This window comes from Bidens hawaiensis, unplaced genomic scaffold, assembly GCF_021521415.1.
Source record: "Bidens hawaiensis isolate Kalapana, Puna unplaced genomic scaffold, B.hawaiensis_p1.1 tig00020919_1, whole genome shotgun sequence".
Taxonomy (NCBI): Eukaryota; Viridiplantae; Streptophyta; class Magnoliopsida; order Asterales; family Asteraceae; genus Bidens; species Bidens hawaiensis.
Genome location: NW_027493230.1, coordinates 285,405 through 308,199, shown reverse-complemented (window position 1 = coordinate 308,199; position 22,795 = coordinate 285,405). Strand labels below are relative to the sequence as shown.

General features: G+C 40.2%; 1 protein-coding gene and 1 pseudogene across 1 annotated transcript; both read left to right on the top strand.

The window, feature by feature from the left end:
- The first annotated feature begins 12,602 nt into the window (after positions 1–12,602).
- Positions 12,603–15,456, top strand: LOC143562200 (hydroxyproline O-arabinosyltransferase RDN2-like; annotated as a pseudogene).
- A 3,970-nt stretch (positions 15,457–19,426) lies between these two features.
- LOC143562199 (aspartyl protease AED3-like) lies at positions 19,427–22,111 on the top strand. Its single transcript, XM_077050084.1, has 2 exons — positions 19,427–19,916; positions 21,191–22,111. The coding sequence occupies exons 1-2, from the start codon at positions 19,428–19,430 to the stop codon at positions 22,010–22,012; spliced, it is 1,311 nt and encodes a 436-aa protein (XP_076906199.1). The 5' UTR covers position 19,427; the 3' UTR covers positions 22,013–22,111.
- Positions 22,112–22,795: the final 684 nt, after the last annotated feature.

Below are 22,795 nucleotides of genomic sequence, written 5' to 3'. Positions count from 1 at the left end.
AGGGAAGGCCACCCGCGCAGCAAGGCTACACGCACAAGGCACTTAGCTCTCAATCGTTCAGTGTCACCTGAGAATGAGCGAAGCCGGGAACAATCCCGCACAAGGGCGGGAGGGGGAATACTCCCGCCCAAATAAGCCAGTCCGTACGATACAGAGATCTTCTGTACTGTACCTGACGAGGTATGGGAAAAAGATCTGACTAAAGATACGACAGCTTATAGACAACAGTATGGCGAGCAGCATGCTCCTACACTGTATGTCACTATTAGCCGCTGCCTACTCACCAACTCTTGTCATACCACGTGCGTAGCTGACAGTTGGTGGAAAAGGAATAGTATACAGCAGGCCTGGTCGCTGTCAGCCGCTACCTACCCACCAACTACCAGCAGGGCACGTGCGTAGACTACTGTTGGTGAACAGGAACACTGTTGCAGCCGGCCATACCTCCTTGGAAACCTACCTTCGGCTATAAATACCACAAATGGTATGACCATCGGATCTCATCTTGTATTATCATATCATATCTTATCGGATTATCATCATATTATACCTGATATCTGCTCTAGCAATCTCTTAATATACTTTTATATTTAAAGAGCAATCTAGTCTGATTCTCACGCCGGAGGGTGGTCACAAGGAGGAACCCCCCCTTCTCAGTGACGAGCTCACGGTGTCTGTTTTGCAGGTTATCAGAAGAACCATCTTCTCAGGGTCTAACCCCTCGTGGGAAACATCTATCTAACCCCCAGGTTACCAGTAATCTGTCCGGGGTTCGGTTAGTGTTTCTTCATTGGCGCCATCCGTGCATAAAGCTAGAACTACATTTTTCTCCAGTTTTTTCAAACTTCTACAAAGATGGTTAGAGAAATTCCGGTAACCACAACCCCAGCTACTGGGGGGAATACCGGTAACACAGTTTTTACAAACACTACCCCGGTTACGCAAGCCGGGGCAAGTGAAGTAAATTTTACGAACACTACCCCAGTTACTCATGCTGGGGCAAGTGCAGTAAATGATCGCCTACTGGGATCCACGGATACCCAGGTTGAGAAACGAAGACTCCCCCGCCAAACTCTCGATGAAGTCAAGGCATGGGCGGAGGCACGACAAAAGGAATTCCAGGCCGAGTTGAACGAACGCTTGCGTTCCGTACAACAGGCCGAAGAATTCGAATACTGGGAGGATGACTCGGAGGAATCCGACTCCGACGCGAACCCTCGCCATAGGGCAAACGGGAAGCGTAAGGAAATGGAATCCCAACCGAAAAGGCATTTTGGACAAGCCTTCAAACCAAAAAGCACAGGTGGAAGTCCACGAGACTTCTCCAAAACGTTCAGACCAAACGTTGCAAATGCAGGAACGTCCAAGTTTGCAAGGGACATTGCAGAGGCAATCGCCCCAAAGAGTGCCAAACAAATGCCTAACATAGGCACATATGACGGTATATCTGATCCAGACGATCATTTGAACAGGTTCATAGCGGGGGCAACCGTCAGCAATTGGACGGAACCCACGTGGTGCTACATGTTCCAAATGACGCTTGTTGGGGCTGCTAGAGCTTGGTTTGATCGTCTACCGGTCAACCACATCTACGACTGGGCAGACTTCCAGCAGAAGTTTAGCCAACACTTCAGCCAGCAACGGAAGTATACCGAGGAGCAATGGACAATCCTCAAATGCATACGAGAAGAAGATGAATCTCTGCCAAACTTCATCACTCGCTTCAACTCAAAGAAGCTAAGTTTGGGCAATATCAGCGAAGATCTTGTTCGCGCAGCCTTCATCCAGGGCGCGCATGACCCAGAACTCATCCGCACCCTAACGGGTAAAGATGGTATGCCATCCACATGGGATGCCATCATGACAGCAGCAAAACGCTATGCGGAAACGGAGAAGCAACTGGGTAGAGATCTCCCACAGAGCACAAACATCTACACTCAGAAGACGAGAGAAGACAATGTCTCACCGCCCGATTAAATAAAAAGCGGAAACTAGGCATTTGGCAGTCAAGGGTAAACTTTGACACCTCATCCGGCTTGCAACATCGATTGGGCGGAAGGGATAATGTACAGCCGCACCGAAACTCCAGATGGACGCCACTCACCAAAAGCGTCACTGAGATATTCGCCACTGAAGAGCTCTCGTGGCCAAAGCCTCCAATAATCCGACATCGCCACGATGCTGATCGGAGCAAATACTGTGACTTTCACAAGACAAAAGGCCACAACACTGAAGAATGCATAGACGTAAAAGACATGGTTGAAGCATTTGTCAGAGATGGGACGCTCGCGCACCTCGTGGCGCAATAAAAGCTGAGCAGGCGGGTGCGTGTAGAACCCCAGCGGGGGAAAACACGAATAAAAATTCCAGCTTCAATATCGAGACTACATGCTGTGTAAAGAACGAGATCCCGAACCAGGTGCGTATCGGCTCGATGGCACTCCCATCCCAACATGGAAGGGAGCTCATTTACACAGTTTACATGTAAATCAATTCCAATTTGTAAAGAAGGCCAAGAGCCACTTCTAATGGAAATGATTCTCTTTAGAACATCGAAGCTGATGATTTTACTTTTCTGCACTAATATGACGATATTCACTAAACGTGAAGTCGTTGCGTGGGAAGGCGGCCCTACCCGCACAAACCCAATAATAGGAAAAAACCTTCACGCAGGTCAGTTGAAGGGGAAAGGTTCAGCACCCAAAAATGAAAGTGCCGGTCTATCCGCACGAATCATAATGAGGAAGCTGAACAATAACCTATCAACAACCGCGCGTCGAACGGTTAACTATGGAACACTGGTGACGGCATTCACATTACATGAAGTCGTTGCGTGGGAAGGCGGTCCTACCCGCACAAACCCAATAACAGGAAAAAACCTTCACGCAGGTCAGTCAAAGGGGAAGAGTTCAATGATCCCATTAAATGAAAGTGCCGGTCTATCCGCATGAGTCATGAAAGGAAACTGAACACTAACCTATTGACAACCGCGCGTCGAACGGTTCAAAACAAATTTCTCAAAAGGATGAGGAAAACCTACACGCAGGTCAGATAAAGGTAAAGTTTCGCCATCCTACTAAGTGCAAGTGACGGTTCTACCCGCACAATCACGAAAGAGGAAGCAAAACTTCACACCTATTATCAACCACGTTCAAAGGTTAACTTATCCTCAAAAGATGAGGAAAACCTACACGCAGGTCAGATAAAGGTAAAGTTTCGCCATCCTACTAAGTGCAAGTGACGGTTCTACCCGCACAATCACGAAAGAGGAAGCAAAACTTCACACCTATTATCAACCACGTTCAACAGGTTAACTTATTCTACACTTGGAAAATTGCTAATTTAAACTAAGTATGCAAGTCATAAGTTTATAAAGCAAGAAACCCAAAGAAGGAAATAACAATCTTATACGCAAAAAGATTAATATTTCACAAATGAATTATTACAAGAATGGCCGGGTAACTACCCGCCTACGAAAAAAAAAAAAAAAAAAAAAAAATCAATACAAGCTAAAACTGTCCTAGCAGTGGGAAGGGATCTTCAGGATCAGGCTTCAGGGCCACTTCCACTTGGACCAGCCCCATCGGTAGAGAGTGGCAGTTCAAGGAAAGCTTTGAGGATAGCTAGCCCATCATCAGCAGCAGCTACTTGGTTCACCTTCTCCACCACTGGATGCGGGAAGGCGGCGTATTGATTTACTGCTTGGTCATATATGGCTTCAGTATCAACATTGTACAAAGGGAAGTTGGAAGGCGGGAAGCCTTTCTCAACGAACCCTAGACCAAGCAGGAAGCCGGCCCGTTCCCCATCCTCGTGAGAAGCGTTGAGGGCTGCGCTCATGGCATCATCATAAGTAGTCTCTGAGAAGACCCGATGCACAACCTACAAAGAAAATATACAAGTGTCAAAACACCTTTTCTATGTACAAAGGAAAGCGTGAAGACATAAAGCTAAAATACCTGAGGCAACGCTTCTCGAAGAAGCCATTCCTTGGCAACCAGAGCTTGGGTGCAGGCGCGTTCGGCTTCGCTCTTAGCAAGATTGGCAAGAAGCACTTCCTTTGCAGCAGCCTCTTCAACGCCCTTAAGCTTCCGCTCGGTGTGGTCAAGCACACCCCTCTGGTCCAGGATCTCTTGGAGCTTCTTGGCATCTTCCATGGCCAAGGCATCATGAGCACGTTGGAGGGCCTCTAATTGGGCCTTGAGCTCCTCGTTCTCCATGCGTAAAGGCTCAGCAACGGCTTCAGCCTTGGTAGCCCTCTCAGTCGCGTTCCTCGCAGTCTCCTTAGCCAGCCGAAGCTGTTCGTTAACAGCTTGGGCAGCCTTGGAGCGGGCCTCGAGTCGCGCTTGAACGTCAGCCTCGAGGGCCTTGAAGGCCTTCTCCTTCTCCGCAGCAGCTGCGGTCAATCGTTGGTTCTCCTCCCGAAGAGCACGCGCCTGAGATACGTCCTTGGCGCGAGCTGCTTTCAACTTGTCGTTTTCACGACAAAGCAGCTCGACGCGCGGCTGCATCCGGGCCTGGAGAACCCGAAGCTCATTGGTTAGCCTACCCTCCTGGTAGCTAGCCATGGCTTCCCCCAACGCACCATGAGGAGCAGCGTGGCGAGCCCAGTCCACGCACTCCACAGGGGTACGAAGGGTTGTTCCTCGGCGTATGTTCCATCGCGGAACATACACTTCATTGGAATCCGACACTGCAAAAAACAAAAAAGCAGTTAGGAAAAAGATGATAAAAATAGTAAAAAAAAGGGGGGCCAAAGGAACCCTACGCACCTGTAGGGTCTATAACAGGCCGATAACCGCCGAACCCATCACCTGAACCCAAAGGAAACCCATCCAAAAGGTCAGGCAGATGGGAAGGTGGCAAAGACTGCCGAGTACTCCCATGCGTACCTGATGGGCCGGCCATCGGTGCCGGTGGCGGGGGCATGGTGGCAGCCGCCGCAGTCGCTGCCGCAGAATCCGCAGCAATCGTAACCGCCGGCTCGGTGAAGGACGCCGTAAAAATCGCACTCACGGCCGGCGGTGGCATAAACTCGGCTGGAACAGTCGGCTCAGAGTGAGCAACTGAACCAGCGGGACCAGGCGCAGGCGCCTGGGTCGACGCCTCAGGTAGGCTGACAATGCCTACCGTCATCGGCGGAGAGGTACTACTAGGCACTCCACCCGGGAAGGCGTCAACATCCACGCCTGCACAAGAAGATAAGTGTTAAAACAATAAATTTATGAAGTATGTTAAGTCTACAAAAACAAGGATGTTTGTACTTACGAGTTTTCTTGAGCCTGAACGTACGGACAGGCGGGGACAAACCCGATGGAGCCGGTCTCTTGATGCCGGTCACCGTCGTCGTCGATGGTTCTCCGGAGGTAGCAGTCGTAGCCTCCGGAGCAGTGGTCTTCTCACCACCGGGGTGTCCCGCCACCTCTAAATTATCTGACTCACTGTCAGATAGGAGCACCGGATCAGCTGTGGAGGCCACCTCCTTCCCTTTCCCACCGGCAGCCTTCCTCTTCCGCACCAGCGGAGGACCATCTGCGGATTCCTCAGAAGAAGACAGGATGTAAGGAATTCCAGCAGCGGGTACAGCATTGAGGGGTTGAGGATAGAGTATCGCCTTACCTGGCCGCCGTTGGCTCAGGATCTCGTGGCCCAGCGGATAGACCTCCACAAACCGATCCGCCGTTTGCTCCAGGATGGGCAACTCGTTCTCGTCAAGAGCACGAGTACCCACCCGCAAGGGACCGTCAGCTTCCCGCGGGTGCAGGAGCGACTCCAAATTGTTCCCCTCTGAAAGAAAAACAGTTAGAAGACAGACTTATATCAGCAAGAAAGACAAAACATACCATAAGGAATAGAGTTCAAACCGTATTCGAGAAGGATGGGAAACCGGGACGCATCCTTCCATACCCGGCTCATCCCCAGCATCACCATCCCGGACTCTGCAAACCGGTAAACCGGAGATTGGACCCGGGATATCTTCGCGAACCATTCCGCCTCCTGGTAGCTGGAAGCGTGAAGGCTCGGAAGCGCTTGACCCTTCTTGAACTTCATAGCAATGGGGATGGCGCGGGCAGAGATGTAGAAGAACTCCCGCTTCCACGATCGTAGACTGCGCTCGGTCACGCAGATCTTCAAACCCTTAATACGGGTTGTCAGGGTGTACCACCCCTGGACGCACCTCCAAGTATAGAAGGTCATCAGGCGGTCCACGTAGGGCTCAATACCCAGAATCCGGCACACCCACTCGAAGTGCCGGACCTTGGCAATCGCCATCGGATGCACCTCGGTCAGGTGCACACCGTGCCTCTCCAGGACACGGTACACAAACTTTATGGGAACCTAAGGTTCCCATAAACAAAGAATGCAGCATATACCCCGATCTTGCCACTGGGGGCATCGTACACAGTCTGGTGGGATTCAGGAAACTCAGGCTCGAGAGACTCAAGCATGAACTTCCTGACGATGTACTGGTACTGATCGACAGGTAGAGCACACTGGCACTCGCCAGCAGTACTCCTATCGTCGGCTACAGCTTCAGCATCATGAGAAGACATTTTGCAGAAAGAAGAAAGTGATTTCGGGAAAATGCTTGCCTGAAAAGGGGAGTATTTGCCGGAAATCACTAAGAAGAGAGGTGAAAGAATGGATTACAAAGAACCCTCTCCCTCTTTATATAGTAATCGCAATTAATGCGGTGAATTTAATGCGGAGGAGAGAGAAATCGAAGGTGCAATGAAACTATGACACGTGGCAAAAAGCAAGCTGGAAACAGCTGTTGAAAGGACGTGTGCCAGTAATTTCGCGGCCACGCGCCCGAAAAATCGCGCCCACGCGCCGGAAAAGCGTCTGGAATGACCATGTACTGTCACGTCACCATAACTTCCTGCACGTCCTGACACAGTCAGAAGAAACCGTTGCACGACGTTTCAGAGGTTTGGACTGTTCCTATCTTTCCACCAACCCTTCGAATTTCAAAATTCAAATTTTGAAAATATTAAAAAGAAAGCGGGAAAATCCCCCTTACCTCGGCAAACAAGTAACTGTAAGACGGATGCGGGTACAGTGTAAAGGCAAAACCCTTCACATACCTAGCACCCGCAGGGAATTGAAGCCAAGTAAATTTTGGCGAACAAGTAACCGTAAGACGGATGCGGGTACAGTGTAAAGACAAAACCCTTCACATACCTAGCACCCGCAGGGAATTGAAGCCAAATATTCCTCGGCAACCAAGTAACTATAAGACGGCTGCAGGTACAGTGTAAAGGCAAAACCCTTCACATACCTAGCACCCGCAGGGAATTGAAGCCAGGAATACCTTGGAAGTAAAGTAACCGTAAGACGAGCGCTGGTACAGTGTTAAGGCAAAACCCTTCACATACCTAGCGCTCCGCTGGGAATTGAAACCAAGAAGGATCTTCTGGGCAATGCTTGCGGAAGCGGAAATAACATCCCCGCATAGCGGGAACGTCGAGAACTACGTTGTTTGAAGCTCCAGGATGGAATTGGTGGTTTTAACATAATTGATCACTATGTTCAAAACTACCAAAACCTCATGGAGAATCCACACAAGTGGGACTCAACGCTCCTGACTTGCGAGGAGGTTACAGACCTACCCGCATCATACCCAAAGACCAAGCAGGAAACTCGGGAATTTCTGCAACTGACAAGGACTTCCGCGGGAAGAATCCCCATGGAAAACCTTAAAAAAGCCTTTTCAAAACCCTTTGCTTAAGTCCAAAAGTTCACCTCACTTTATTAAACACGCATGAGAAGAACATTGGACTGGGGGGACTTGAAGAGGTAGGTCCCAGCAGAGCCCAGTTGGACCCGCAAGACTCACCTTAAACAGGGACGTCTGCGCAGAAACCAACTGGATCCGCAGGACCAACCATGCTCAGAGACGTGACGTCCTTACGCGCAGTACGCAAGCTGGTCCCGCAGGAAATGCCTCCCAATGGTGAAGGACTCCGCCTGTCCCCGCAGCCTCGGATACAAGCCATTAGGGAAGGCCACCCGCGCAGCAAGGCTACACGCACAAGGCACTTAGCTCTCAATCGTTCAGTGTCACCTGAGAATGAGCGAAGCCGGGAACAATCCCGCACAAGGGCGGGAGGGGGAATACTCCCGCCCAAATAAGCCAGTCCGTACGATACAGAGATCTTCTGTACTGTACCTGACGAGGTATGGGAAAAAGATCTGACTAAAGATACGACAGCTTATAGACAACAGTATGGCGAGCAGCATGCTCCTACACTGTATGTCACTATTAGCCGCTGCCTACTCACCAACTCTTGTCATACCACGTGCGTAGCTGACAGTTGGTGGAAAAGGAATAGTATACAGCAGGCCTGGTCGCTGTCAGCCGCTACCTACCCACCAACTACCAGCAGGGCACGTGCGTAGACTACTGTTGGTGAACAGGAACACTGTTGCAGCCGGCCATACCTCCTTGGAAACCTACCTTCGGCTATAAATACCACAAATGGTATGACCATCGGATCTCATCTTGTATTATCATATCATATCTTATCGGATTATCATCATATTATACCTGATATCTGCTCTAGCAATCTCTTAATATACTTTTATATTTAAAGAGCAATCTAGTCTGATTCTCACGCCGGAGGGTGGTCACAAGGAGGAACCCCCCCTTCTCAGTGACGAGCTCACGGTGTCTGTTTTGCAGGTTATCAGAAGAACCATCTTCTCAGGGTCTAACCCCTCGTGGGAAACATCTATCTAACCCCCAGGTTACCAGTAATCTGTCCGGGGTTCGGTTAGTGTTTCTTCAGCGTTTATTCTTAAAAATCATTTAATAATTACTTTATTCTCTTTAAAAAAGTTTTATTGTCTCTCTACATCATAAAGGTAATAACTTAAAGAGCTTTATTAATGACAAAAAATTCAAGATGTTAATACTATTTAATTCAACCAAATAAATTCAATAAAAAGTTGTACTAATAAATATATAATATGATTGGATAATGATGAACTGCTCTCTATATTTTTGTTGGCAGTACAATCACAACAAAAATAAATCATCATTTATTTTTTATAATTTTAAAAATATAACAAGATTTTTAAAATAGGTTAATATAAGGCTAACTAGTCCTTGATAGAAGTTCTTGTCTCTTATTAGGTCTTGGGGTTCTATCTCAAACACTAAGGTGGTGTTTGTTTTTTGTCAGAAGATCTTCCTGACCTCTTATGTCTGCGCCGCGCAGACCACGCGCAGACCTTTAGGCTTGAAGACTGTTTGATTTTTAGATAACAATTCATTAAAAAAGGTCTGCGTGCCCTCTTTTTCACGCAGACATGGACCACCCACTTCTCAAATCTTGTAACATCTTCTCCATTCTTTCATCCCCTTCATTCCATCAGGTCTTTCAAACCCTAGCCCTCTTTCATTCCATCCCATCACCCACTGCCTCCCCACCTCCGGTGAGCCGCCGCCACCTGCCCCCTCCACCTTTGGTGCGCCGCCGTCACCTGCCCCTCCACCTCCGGTGCGCCGCCGCCACCTGCCCCCTCCATCTCCGGCCATCTCCAGCCGCTGCCGCCGCTCACCTCCGCCCCCTGCCTCCGTTAGCCTCTCTCTTTCCAGCAAACCGTCGTCGGACTCTCTCTTCTCCTCTTTGGTTTGTTAAGGTTTTATATTTTGTTACAATCTTGATTAAAGTGATCTTCTTTAGATTACAATCTTGATTCTTGATTTTCTCTTGATTAATTTTCAATTACTTGGTTAATAATGGCTCGAGTCATAAGTGACATTAGTGTATTAAAGTGAAACCCATGACGATTGATTCTTGATTCTTGATTTTTGACCCGTTTCATTTTAGTTTTACTTTTTGATCCATTTTGTTTATGTTTAGGTTTGATTTGTGCATTGGAAATATGTTTGTGTTTATGCTTGAGTTATGCCTTGAAAATTGTTTGTGTTTAGGTTTTATTTGTACCTTGAAAAATTGTTTATGTTTAGGTTTGATTGTTGTTTATTGGTTTGTTCAATTAGGTTATTAGGCTTTTGTTAATTGAATTCTTGTTAATTGATTTGTTCAATTAGGTTCTTATTAGGTTTTTAGTTGAAAACAATTTGTAAATATTGATTTGTTGAATTCTTGTTAGTTTTTAGTTCAATTATAATTTTGCATAATTGTTCGATTATAATTAGTTTTTAGTTAAAAACACTTTGTAGAAAGTTCAGGTCTAACGAAGATCTTGTTGATTGTTACTTGGAATTGATTTATATGTTTAATAGAAATGTTGTTGAATGCTTTTTGTCTATGAAGATCTTTAGATATTGAATGTTTTGGGTTTCTTTTTGTCATATACATTAACGTGTTTATTGTTTGTTAGTTTGTTATATTAATGTAATATTACGCTTTGTTAGGCGGTTACTAAAGTTCGGGTTGCAAGAATAAAGATCGATTCGGGCTTCAAAAATAAAGACGTCGGTTTGGGTTGCAAGTATGACTACGTCAGTTCGGGTTGCAAGTACGAAGACGTCGGTTTGGGTTGTAATAGTGAAGACATCGGTTCGGGAAGTTATTGCATACTACTTGAAACGTATGTTATTTTTAAACATATATACACTTGTTGTTGTACTTTGAAACTTCTTTTGTATACTTGAAACATGTTTTGTATATTATTTGTATTGGAGTTTCTGGAAATTATTTGGTTCTATAACACTGGAATATTGGTTCTTGGAAAAAATTGTTTAGTTAAATTTCTGTTTATTTTAGAAGTTTGCAGACGTTAAAAAACAAACAGTCTTTTTCTTGCAGACTGCAGAGGTTTGGTCCACCTTTTCTGCTACAGATGTTTGCAGATGTGGTCCGCAGACTGCAGACATTTTACCTCTTAAAAAACAAACAGCACCTAAGTGTATTTAATCATTTATACAAGAGCTTTGTGACTAATAGGGGTATTGCGACTTCATCGTTAGAATAAGGGTTTTAAAGTAGAGTTGGTATGCATTTTAAAGTAGACTAGTCTCACTAGTCAATGTTGGACTAGTTTACCTAGTAGAGGCGCTTGCCTCTTAGATGTGAAGTTTCATGTTCAAGCCTATGCAAATAGGTACATTATTGACGTAAAATATAATAAGAGAAAAAAAAATATAAAAAACTCTGATAAAAAATAAGAATACTAAAATTCTGTAATTAGTGTTATAAATATTATTTGTTGTGGTTTATATTCAATTAATTATTATTATTATTGTTATTGGGTTTTTTATATAGACAAGAGTACCGGTAACACTACATGATTTGAGTAAGAATTCTACGGTTTCTTTTTCTCTCCATGATCATAAACTCTATAACCTTCTTTGATATGCTTATATATTGATTGCTAATAAAATGTTGTTTCACAACATTAAGTATACGTATATATTTATATCCATTTTTAAGTTTGAATACACCCTATAGCATATCAACTATAGAAAACAAGTCCACACATTTATTTTTCCATAATAACTTGATTTAGATAAATTAAATTTTAAATTTCATAAATATATTACATATAATACACTTAAGTGTTAGAATTTATAATTATGTGCATTTAAAGTTGTTTGCTTTACGTGTACTCTATTTTTTATGTGTTTTAATATAATGTTAAACGTCAATATTAAACTTATAAAAGTATAAAAATTAATTAATGTGAATCTAATTCATTAAAATAATGATTGCAATCATTAATTTAATTTAATTTCATTTTTTTAATATTAGGACACACTTTAATAACATTTAAGGTGTTTACAAAACAATTGTTTATGTTATTTTCACCTAGAATAGTTATAAGGTGGTTTCATTTGTGCGCTTCGTTTCCCTCTGTCTGATCGAAGTCTTCTCTTCCTTTTTCGGCGTCAAATAAGGTAATTTGGTTTCTATGGTAGCAAATAGTCGTAATCTATAGATATATAATAATTGTGAGAACAAACAACATTATTAAACCGAAGAATGATGATGGTTTGTTTGTTCCACATTTAGAGGAACTTTATGCTTGTAGATGATGTATGCAACCAAAACCGAACCGGTTAGTAACCGAAAATTGAGAAATCGATTTGGTATTTTGAAGGAAAAATGGGAATTGAAACCGATTATATATGTTATAGTTTAATAACCAATCAAGCCATTGTGATGTATATGTATGTGTGTGTTTCTGAATTTTGTATGTAATGTATGAAAGGCGGTGAACCGCCACAAATTTGGACAAAATTAATTGTGTCGATGATTAATAAAAATCAAAATGTTTTAACCAAGAAAATTGTTTTGAATAAAAAAACAAAAAACAAATTAAAATATATTTAAAATAACAAAAAAAAAATTGAGCCAACCACGTGTCGCCAAGTGGACCAATCAGGTCATTTGTGACACAAACTTTTGAAATTATCTTATGCATAATATAATTTGGCATCTTACTTGGATCAAGCTTTTAAACGTTGCTGGTATCAAACTGGTCTTTATTTTGGTAGACATTATCCTCAGTTAAGTACCACAGTTCAATTTTTAGCTTGTTGATGCATCTTTGTAGTCAAAGTCAAAGTCAACTAGCTGACTTATACAACATTGACATTACTTGCTAATTCCATAACAGAAACTACAATGGCAAGGAAGAATATTAGCTATTCATCAACGCTGTTAATTGTTCTTACGATCGTTGGTTTGTTCATCACAACGCATAATTTAATAACAATGGTAATTCACAACAAAATGTTGAATTACGGAGGGTTATTGAACGAACCTAATAATATTATGATGCCTGATAATTTGGAAAGATCGAAGGCGTTGTTCCATGTGGCAATGACATCTTCAGATACTCCTTATAGCAAATGGCAAAGCCGAATTATGTATTATTACTACAAGAGACTGAGAAATGTGGCGGGATGCGAGATGGGAAAGTTTACCCGGATTCTGCATGCGGACCAACCCGACGATCTGATGGATGAGATCCCAACTTTTGTTGTTGACGAGCTTCCATATGGTTTGGATAAAGTAAGAGATTGAATCTTTCTTTATTTTCTATTCCATATTTTTTTAGTTTTTGTATATGGTTATGTGACATGTGCAGGGCCGGCCATAAGATGTAGCGGGGTGGTTGACGGTCACAAGCCCGAATTTTTTTTTTAAATTATATGTATTTTTTATTAAAACAAAATAAATATATAGTGATTAAACTCAATTACATAACCACTGGCTTGGTCTATTGGCTAAGGGGTATTACTTCCAACCGAAAGGTTATGGATTATTGTCTTATTTAAGACATGTTTAATCTAATTTTTATACAAAAGCTTTTTACACAACCTAAATTATAGCCAAGTAAGCTCATATCAAAATTAAATTGTTTAAACCCAAAAAAATGCTCCTTTTACTTAAGACCCAAAAAAATTTTCGTATTCCACCTAATTTTTTTTTTTCTTTCTCTGAGCATGCCCTGGCCATATGTTAGAAAGTTCATGCAACACAATCATAGTGTGGTCAATACTAGTGGTAAAACGTGTTTTTACAACAACAACATCACTTTTTAAATATGATGAATTATGACATCATGGATATTATTATTTGGCATACAGGGTTATGTAGTTTTAAATAGACCTTGGGCTTTTTCGCAATGGCTGAAGATGGCTACTATTGAAGAGGAGTGAGCATCTACATTATAATATATATTCTTCTTGTCAATAAGTTAATGACTTTTTTTAACCTTTTGCAGATACATATTTATGGCAGAGCCCGACCACCTATTTGTAAACCCGCTCCCAAATTTGGCCCAAGGAATAGTTCCTGCTGCATTTCCGTTTAATTACATAGAGCCCGAAGAAAACGAAAAAATAATTCGAAAATATTTCCCCAACGAGTATGGGCCAGTAACGAATATTGACCCGATTGGTAATTCTCCTGTTATTATAAGGAAGGTACGGATTTTAAACATTAAACAATTATGTGATTTAAATAATATTTAATATGCGAAAATCAGGTAGAGGGACTTTTTTGTAAAAGTAAAAAAGAATGTCGATTTTTACCTTTTGATAATATTAATCCTTGAAAGTAAAATGATTTATGATGTTTATGCATTACAATTTGGGTGACTTTCGACCGGTTTGACAATTTGACCTTTTGGAAATAGTCAAACTTGCCACGTGTATAACCTAAGTGAAGTAATGCGGTTGAGTGACCTTATGCAGGATGTATTTGAAAAAATTGCTCCCACATGGATGAATGTTTCTTTAAAAATGAAGTATGATCCAGAGACCGATAAATCTTTTGGATGGGTACTAGAAATGTGAGTTAAAGATCATAGATTGACCATTTGACCTGTTTACACATCGCTCACTTGGTCAAAACCCTTTAATGTTATGGCGGGTATGGATATGCTGTGGCATCCGCTTTGCATGGTGTTAAGCATATTCTTCGGAAGGATTTTATGGTCGAGGTGTTTGAATCGATTTTTCCTATATTTATGTATTAGTTTAATCCTAAATTAACAAATTTATAACAATGTTTAATGTCTTTTTAAAAATCTTTTGACTTAAATTTTTCAGCCCCCATTTGCACCGGAAATTGGCAAAGCGTTTATCATTCATTACACTTATGCATGTGACTACACTATGAAGGTAATTTGACTTCTTATATTTTTGCTTGGGTCGATGTAGTCGTCTTTTATATCAAACAAGTCGAATATTGTTTAGCTAAAAATAGAACAAGTAAAATGGGTCGAACATATCAAACCCCAAAGTCGTTTTATTAAAAGATTTTGAAGGTGTACGTGTCGGTTTTGGGCTCAGTCTGAACTTTCGGTATTTGATTATTTAAAACCCGTTCAATTTTAGTTTTCATAATGGGCTAGCTTAGTTTTGTTTTTTGTCTTTTTGTTAATTAATCATAACCAAATGGAGTTAATTTTATTAACAGCAATAAAATGATCCAATTACAATAGAGAGACAAGTAAACGGGCAACAAGCTGTGTCGCACCCCGTTTTGAATGACAAATCCGATCCTACTAATTGAATTACTGCAAAATCGGTTTTTTAAATAAACATATAATCAAATTGTTGATTTTTTATTGAGTTCGCTTCATTTTGGTTCATGTGTTGAGCATTTCTATTTTAGATTACTTTTTAAAAAGTTTCATAATATTGTTGGTTCTCACAGTTAGCACATGTAATAAGTTTTGCAGGGTGAGTTAACATTTGGAAAGATTGGAGAATGGTGATTCGACAAGAGATCACATCTAGACGGACCTATACCAAGAAATATGCCTATGCCCCCACCTGGAGTTCCCGAAACTGTGGTATGTACTTTGAATAAATCGGTTTTGTGTTGTTTGACTAACACTATTTTGGCATTTTAGTCAACCCGACCCGAACTTAAGTTCTGAATCAATGTATGATATATGCAGGTGACTCTTGTAAAGATGCTGAATGAAGCTACCGCTAATATTCCAAATTGGGATACAGAATAATAAGGGCATTCAAAACTCAAAAGTGCAATGAGAAATGAGATATAGACCATAACATTCAATTGTTTAGAACGTAGGAATGAAATTCAAGAAAGATTTTGAAACTTTATGCGAAGAATGTAGAAATGAGATTTAGGGGGTGTTCGGGATTGCTTATTTTCACCTATTTGTAACTTATTAACTTTTTGAAAAAGAATAAGGTGTTTGGGATTGCTTTTGATGTGAGAGAGAAAACTTAATAAGTTATACTTTTGTAACTTATTAACTTATTGAAGAGTTATAAGGAGTTTTCATAAGGAATCCCATGTTAGAAGTTTGGATTTTATAGGCACCAATGCACCATATTACATGAATAGTTTCTATATATTTATAAACATTACCATTAGTCTAATGTTTTCAGATCTTGACTTTGTGTTCTTTCAATTGTTTGTATTATTAGATCCAGATTTGTGTCGGGTTGGATTTTATGATTAACAGAGATGGATAGTTGATGATGGACAATGTTTACGCCTGTAAACGAACCGAACTTTCGATGAACTATCGTGAACCGTTCGGCGGAAAGTTCGTTTATGTTCGTTTATTTAATAAACGAACGAACATGAACAAAAAATCTATGTTCGTTTAATTAAATGAACGAACATGAACACATGTTCCGTTCGTTCATTTATGTTCATGAACGATCGTTTATGTCTGTTTATTTATGTTTGTTTATGTGTTAATAGAACATAATTAAATATTATCTGGATAGGTTATCTGTATTTGCTAATTTGTGTTTATTTAAGTGTTTTCGTATAAGTTCGTTTATATTTTTGTTCATTTACATTTGTTCATACATGTTCGTTTATCTTTGTTCAGTTATGTTCATTTAGATTTTAAACAAACGAATGCAAATGTCCATTTTTAAATAAACAAGCACGAACATAAATATTTGTTCGATTAAGTGTCCGTGTTTTTTTAAAGCTAAATGAAAGAACACGAACACGCTCTTGTTTTGTTCATTCGATTTGTTTACCGGTTTTCATTATTCACATTCATGAATGCATCAATCCCAATCTCTAGGCTCTGCCGATTTTATTTGTGTTCGTTTGTGTTCGTGAACCGTTCGTGAACACATTAATTTCCTTAATGAACGAACACGAACATAAAATCTTGTTCGGTAAGTGTTCGTGAACCGTTCGTGAACACATTATTTACTTAACGAACGAACATGAACAAGGCCTTGTTCGTGTTCGTTCGGTTCGTTTACAGCCCTAACAATTTTGGCAATAGAGTGTGTTCATGACAAACGTTCAACGTTTAGAAAAATTAAGCATGAATGAACCAAAAATTAAAAAATATAAAATAAATGTAACTAAAAATAGTTAAATAACCGATTTTAGAAATCCACCTGCCCTTGGCAAAGCACGTGTAACGATTTACTGATTGTGTTGGTTAGCTGGATATTAGTGAGGTCTCGAGAGTTTTAGTTTTTTCAGTAACAAGTTATTGTGATTTGGAGAAAATGGCAAATTGTTGGCAAAATTTAGAAAATATTTTTGAATAAACTAATGTTCACACTAGATTTAGTCTGATAAGTCAAAAGGAGTGAAGTGACAGTGAGACAAAGTAACTTGGATCCATACGGACTTAGCCAGTGGTCGAGCACATGGAAGTAGCAGTTCACACCACTGCACCCATCACCCCCAATTATTTGTGTTTCTAAACCAAAAAAAAAAAAATCTAAAAGAAAACCACGCTTTTAACATTTTTACTTTTTATGAACGGCGACGTTAATCTTCAGTATGACTGGGTGGTTGCAGGGTAGCTTATGGCCAACCCTGGTTTGGAAACCCTAGAGAGTTTCTCCTGAATGGCATAACCCCTAGATCTCGGGGCATTCTTGCGTCTTTGGAGGAACCTTCTCCACTGAGGATATGAGTTTGTATTTTACTAACCAATCAAAAACAAATTTGGTTGGTTTTGCATAAGCAGGTTATTTGTTAAATCCTCATACCGGTCAGTCTCAAACTAAATATTTGTTCACACAATGTGGTATTGCAATTTCATGGCATTCATTAAAGCAGACAATTATAGCTACTTCATCCAATCATGCATAAATATTAGCAATCCATGAAGCTAGTCGAGAATGTGTTTGGTTAAGAAATGCAATATAGCATATTCATGGATCTTGTGGTATTTCTTCAGAAGATAAGGACCGACATTTAAAGGAAGATAACATGCATGCATTGCTCAACTTAATGAGAGTTATATCAAAGGTGACAGAACTAAGCATATTTCACCAAAGTTCGTTTTCACAAATGATTTTGCAAAAAAAAAAATGTTAGTAAGGTCGTATAGGGTGCAACAGACATTTAGAAAATTGGTTCATGGGATCAGTATGCATCTACTTAGGGAGCTTGACTGATCATCAAGGGGAGTAAATACTCATTATGCTCTTTTTCTCTTAGCTAAGGTTTTTAATGAGTCTATGACTCCAAACGTATTTAGTTGACAACTAAGGGTGAGTGTTATAAATATTATTACGGTTATCAACAACTATATAAATAGACTTTATTTGAATTAGTGATTATCATATTATCTTCATTGTTGTTGACGATTACAGAATGATTAGGTTTCTTACTCCTATAAACACACTCTTTATATTTCGTTAGTAAATACATCTATCAATGATACCATTCGTTCCCAACCTGTTTTTTTCTTTTTATATTCTTGCTAGTAGGCTTATTAATAAACATAATAGCAATAGTAAGAGTAAGTGTGACGTTGTAACGTGATATTATTGTGAGGCATAAAAATGGAAGTATCTTCAACATGCATGAGTGCCTATCATTCTTCAAAAGCAAATGGAATACAGTCTGTTCACTTATTTAAAAGAAAGGGAGAAAACTTTAGTTGTACAAAATTATCCACATCTATTTCTTTTATATAACTCATATATTGTATATAAGGGGCATCTTTTGTCTCACTTTAGTACAAAGCATACTGTGATCAGTCAGACGAACATCCAAACTTGATCAATCCATGAGTATGCAAACTTCTACATAGATGGAAACGTTTAACGTTGACCAACAACCCAGAAGACAAAGATATAAAGACGCTTCAATCACACGTAGCATTTGGGAAGAGCCACAAGTCCACAACATGCTACGAAACAACATTCGCAACCCACAAGGTAGACATCCTATTAAAATTCATTATAACACGTCTACGGGAATAATATTGGTCAAATGTGCGTACGATCTTACTCATCAAATGCAATTTAGATGACATGCATGGTTTGATTTCCTTCACTAGGAAACATATTCCTTCCAAAAAGCACGGAATGCTGCTAATAAATAATCTGGAATTTCGTCCTCAAAGGTACTTAACTATCACTTGTTCTCTCGTACACTTTCCCTTAAAACTTTAACCTTTATATGATGCATAATTGTAGCATCGGTGTATAATCAAAGGATGTTGAAATACGTATTACTTTAGCATTGGAGTATAGTCACCTGGCTTGCGTTTCTAATCTCTTAACACTTTTTCTTTTTTAAACTTCAAGACCATTAATTTATCAAAAGGTTTGTAGCTCAATGATAGTCTCTCTCAACTGATGATCAAGTCTCATAGTGTACAGAAAATGATGTAATAATTTGCCGTTAAAAAAATAGATCGTGAGATGTTAGATAAAAGATTGAAATGATTGTGACTAGTCTTAGATCTTAAAAACAAAGGTCAATAGCACTTTAAAACTTGCAATATATAAATGAACTGATAATAAACAAATATTATTATTCCTAATAATACATAGATCAACAAAGATTTCGTTCAACTTTAATTTAATTAATTCAACTTGTCACGTGAGGAGTAATTTAGTGACAACCAATGAAAGACCAAGGACTATAAATGTAAATGGATCAAAGATAAAGGTACGCATATACAATTACACCAAATATATATGCACACCAACTATAAGCAAACAACACACCAAAATGTCACTCACAAACCAACACACACCAATGGAGGCTTTGCACCTCACAATCCTCTTCCTTGTCTCCTTGACCATGGTTCACTCACTAAGCCCAAAATGTGACTTAACTAGCCAAGGGCCAACCCTTAAGGTCATCCATGTATCGAGCCCGTGCTCGCCTTTTAGGTCAAAAGCCTCACTCTCATGGGAGGAGAGTGTGCTCCAAATGCAGGCTGATGACAAGACAAGGCTCATGTATCTGACGAGCCTTGTTGCTGGACGATCTTTCGTCCCCATTGGATCAGGCAGACAGATCATACAGAGTCCGACCTATGTTGTGAAGGCTAGCATTGGGACACCAGCTCAGAGCTTGCTCATGGCTTTGGATACTAGCACCGATATGGCGTTGGTTCCTTGTGCGGGTTGCGTTGGTTGCACGTCTTCCCCCTATGACTCGGCTAAGTCGGTTAGCTTTTCGTCACTCACTTGTGGTGCGGACCAATGCAAACAAGTACGTGTACTTTTTCTTTTTTTCTTTGAATAGTCAAATATATATTTACAAACCACAACTAGTGGAGATTGAATCCTTGGCCATCATTTTGAAACTAAACCATCTTTGTCACCGCATTAAATGGTGTGGGGTGTCAATTTTTCCTTTTAAGTACATAGTTCTAACATATGTTTGTATATTCAATATTTTAATTTTAATTACTCTCCTACTGGTTAATTAATTAAATTATATATTTATGAAAAGGAATATATTTGTGCAAAAGTTGGAGAAATCAAAGCAAATCCGTGAACCGGTTTTGATTGGTGGGTCTACCAACCGAATGACCGATGCCATAATTTGCGTTCATAATTGCTCATATTATTACCCTACCGATGGTTGTAGGACACCATTTCAAGAATGTTTGGTTTAAAAATAATTTTGATGCGACAAAATATAATAAGGGTTATAATATAATTAAGTTTTCTATTTATAATGTATACTTTTTCAAAAATGATTTAATAAGTTATTATGTAACGTTGTAAGTTTAGTCGAAGATTTATGAAATTGCCTTAAAAATACACAAATGGTTTTCGAATTTGCCTAGTTTAGATTGTTTTCAAAAAATATAAAACTGTTAGCTATTGTTTAAAACCGTATATTTTTAAATTATATAAAAGTTCTGTTGTATGCATTTCCTCATAATAGAATAAAGCGACGCCTAACTTGAACTCTACTTGTTTACAAATTGAGCCATCTTAGCTCCATTTTGTTAACAAAACCAAAAAAAAACTATTGAGTCTGAACTTAGCTCGGTTTAAAATTGAGTCAGCTTAGCTCAACTCTTGGGTTTGTTTAAAGTTAAATTCAGTACAAAGCTTTCAAGTTTAAATGAGAAAAACACACGTAGGAAATCAAAGACCCAAATCCCAAAACTGATTTAATCAAAAAGAACATCCAAATAACCAATCGATTTAACAACTGTGTACAAATCAATAACTTATAATATTAACACTACTACCACCATTACATAACTATTTTCATACGTCAATACCATCTCAAATAGAATTTTCATTAGTACTTAGACAGATATTAATAATCATAAGTTCTCTCGCTAAATATGATACAAATATGCATTAAACTTTTTAGCTAGACTTGCTAAGTTAAATTAAGTTGTTAATTTCGCAACATATCTCGTCCGTCGTAATCATGTTGCAAACTTAACGACATAATTTCAACGGAGGCAAATACCCATTACCATTATCATATTGTAACCAAGTTCGCATTACTATTTTCAGGTCCAAAGTTCAAGCTGTCCCGGTACAACATGTTCCTTAAACACGACATACGGGAGCTCCATCGTCACGGCTACCCTAGCCCAGGACAACGTAACCCTAGCAACCGACTCAGTCATCGGTTACTCTTTCGGTTGCATAAAACAAGTAACCGGAGGTTCGTTCCCACCACAAGGGGTCCTCGGCCTCGGCCGGGGCCCATTATCATTCCTATCCCAATCCAAACCCCTCTACACATCCACATTCTCGTATTGTCTTCCAAGTTTCAAGTCCCCTAATTTCTCCGGCACGCTCCGACTCGGTCCAATCGGTCAACCCAACGTCATCAACTACACACCCTTACTTACAAACCCTAAACGACCATCACTATATTACGTCAACGTGGTCGGAATCATGGTGGGGTCCACCGTGGTCAACATTCCGACAACCGCATTAGCCTTCAACCCCAACACCGGCGGAGGGACAATCGTGGATTCCGGTACGGTGTTCACGCGGCTGGTGACCGGAGCTTACACGGCGGTGAGAGACGAGTTCCGGCGGCGGATGGGGACCGCCGCCGTGTCGTCGCTAGGTGGGTTTGACACGTGTTACAGTGTGGTTGTCGGAAAACAAGTGCCGTCGATCACGTTTATGTTTCCGGGGATTAATATGACGTTGCCGCAGGATAACTTTTTTATCCATAGTTCTGCTGGAGGTACCACGTGTCTTGCCATGTCAGCATCGCCGGCGCTGAATGTGATTGCTAGTTTTCAGCAGCAGAACCACCGGGTGGTGTTTGATGCTCCGAATAACAGGCTGGGGATATCACGTGAGAGCTGTTCGTGAGTCACGTGACAACTGGTTTATTGTCCTTTTGTTTTTGTTTTAATTTTAAAATATGTATGCTTAAGTTGTTGGTTATTTTAAGTAGTTTCTCATGCATGTGATCGATCATGGGTATGTTTTTTTTTATTAATGATGTTATTTGGTATGTAGATTATTAAATTTATAAGATACAATAAATGGTAAAAGTTTAAATAAATTTATTCAGTTTAGCTGTTTCGTATTTGTTTTTAGAGAATAGAAAAAGATAAAAATTAGAAAAAAAATGTTTAGATGAGTTTTCTTTTTCAATTCATGAAAATTAAAAAGAAAAACATAATAGCAATTTGGAAAACATGAAAAACACTATTTTGTTAATGTTTTTCCTTGTAAACTTGAGTGATGTTCTCTCTTTGAAGCTTTTTTTTTATATTTTTAGTGTAATATTTAGATTTACAAAATAATAATAATAATAATAATAATAATAATAATAATAATAAAGGTAGAGATTGTTAAAAAAGACATATTAAGACCATGTGTCGTGGCTCAAGCCACACACTGGATTCATCCTCCAGCATTGCGTCACCTGGCGTTAACTTGATAGTCACCGGGCACTAGATAAAGTCCCTGCTGAAGCCACCTGAGCATGTTGTGGTTCAGGTGAGCGGGGTCTCGACTGGGTTTGTTGGGTCTCCCGAACCTCCCGTTCTTCTCAATCCTCCCGCTCCTCCCTTTTTCTTGGAACCTTTATGAGATCGTTTGTTTCTAACATCTTCATTTGGCGCCTTTCGTGTCTCTGGAATAAAA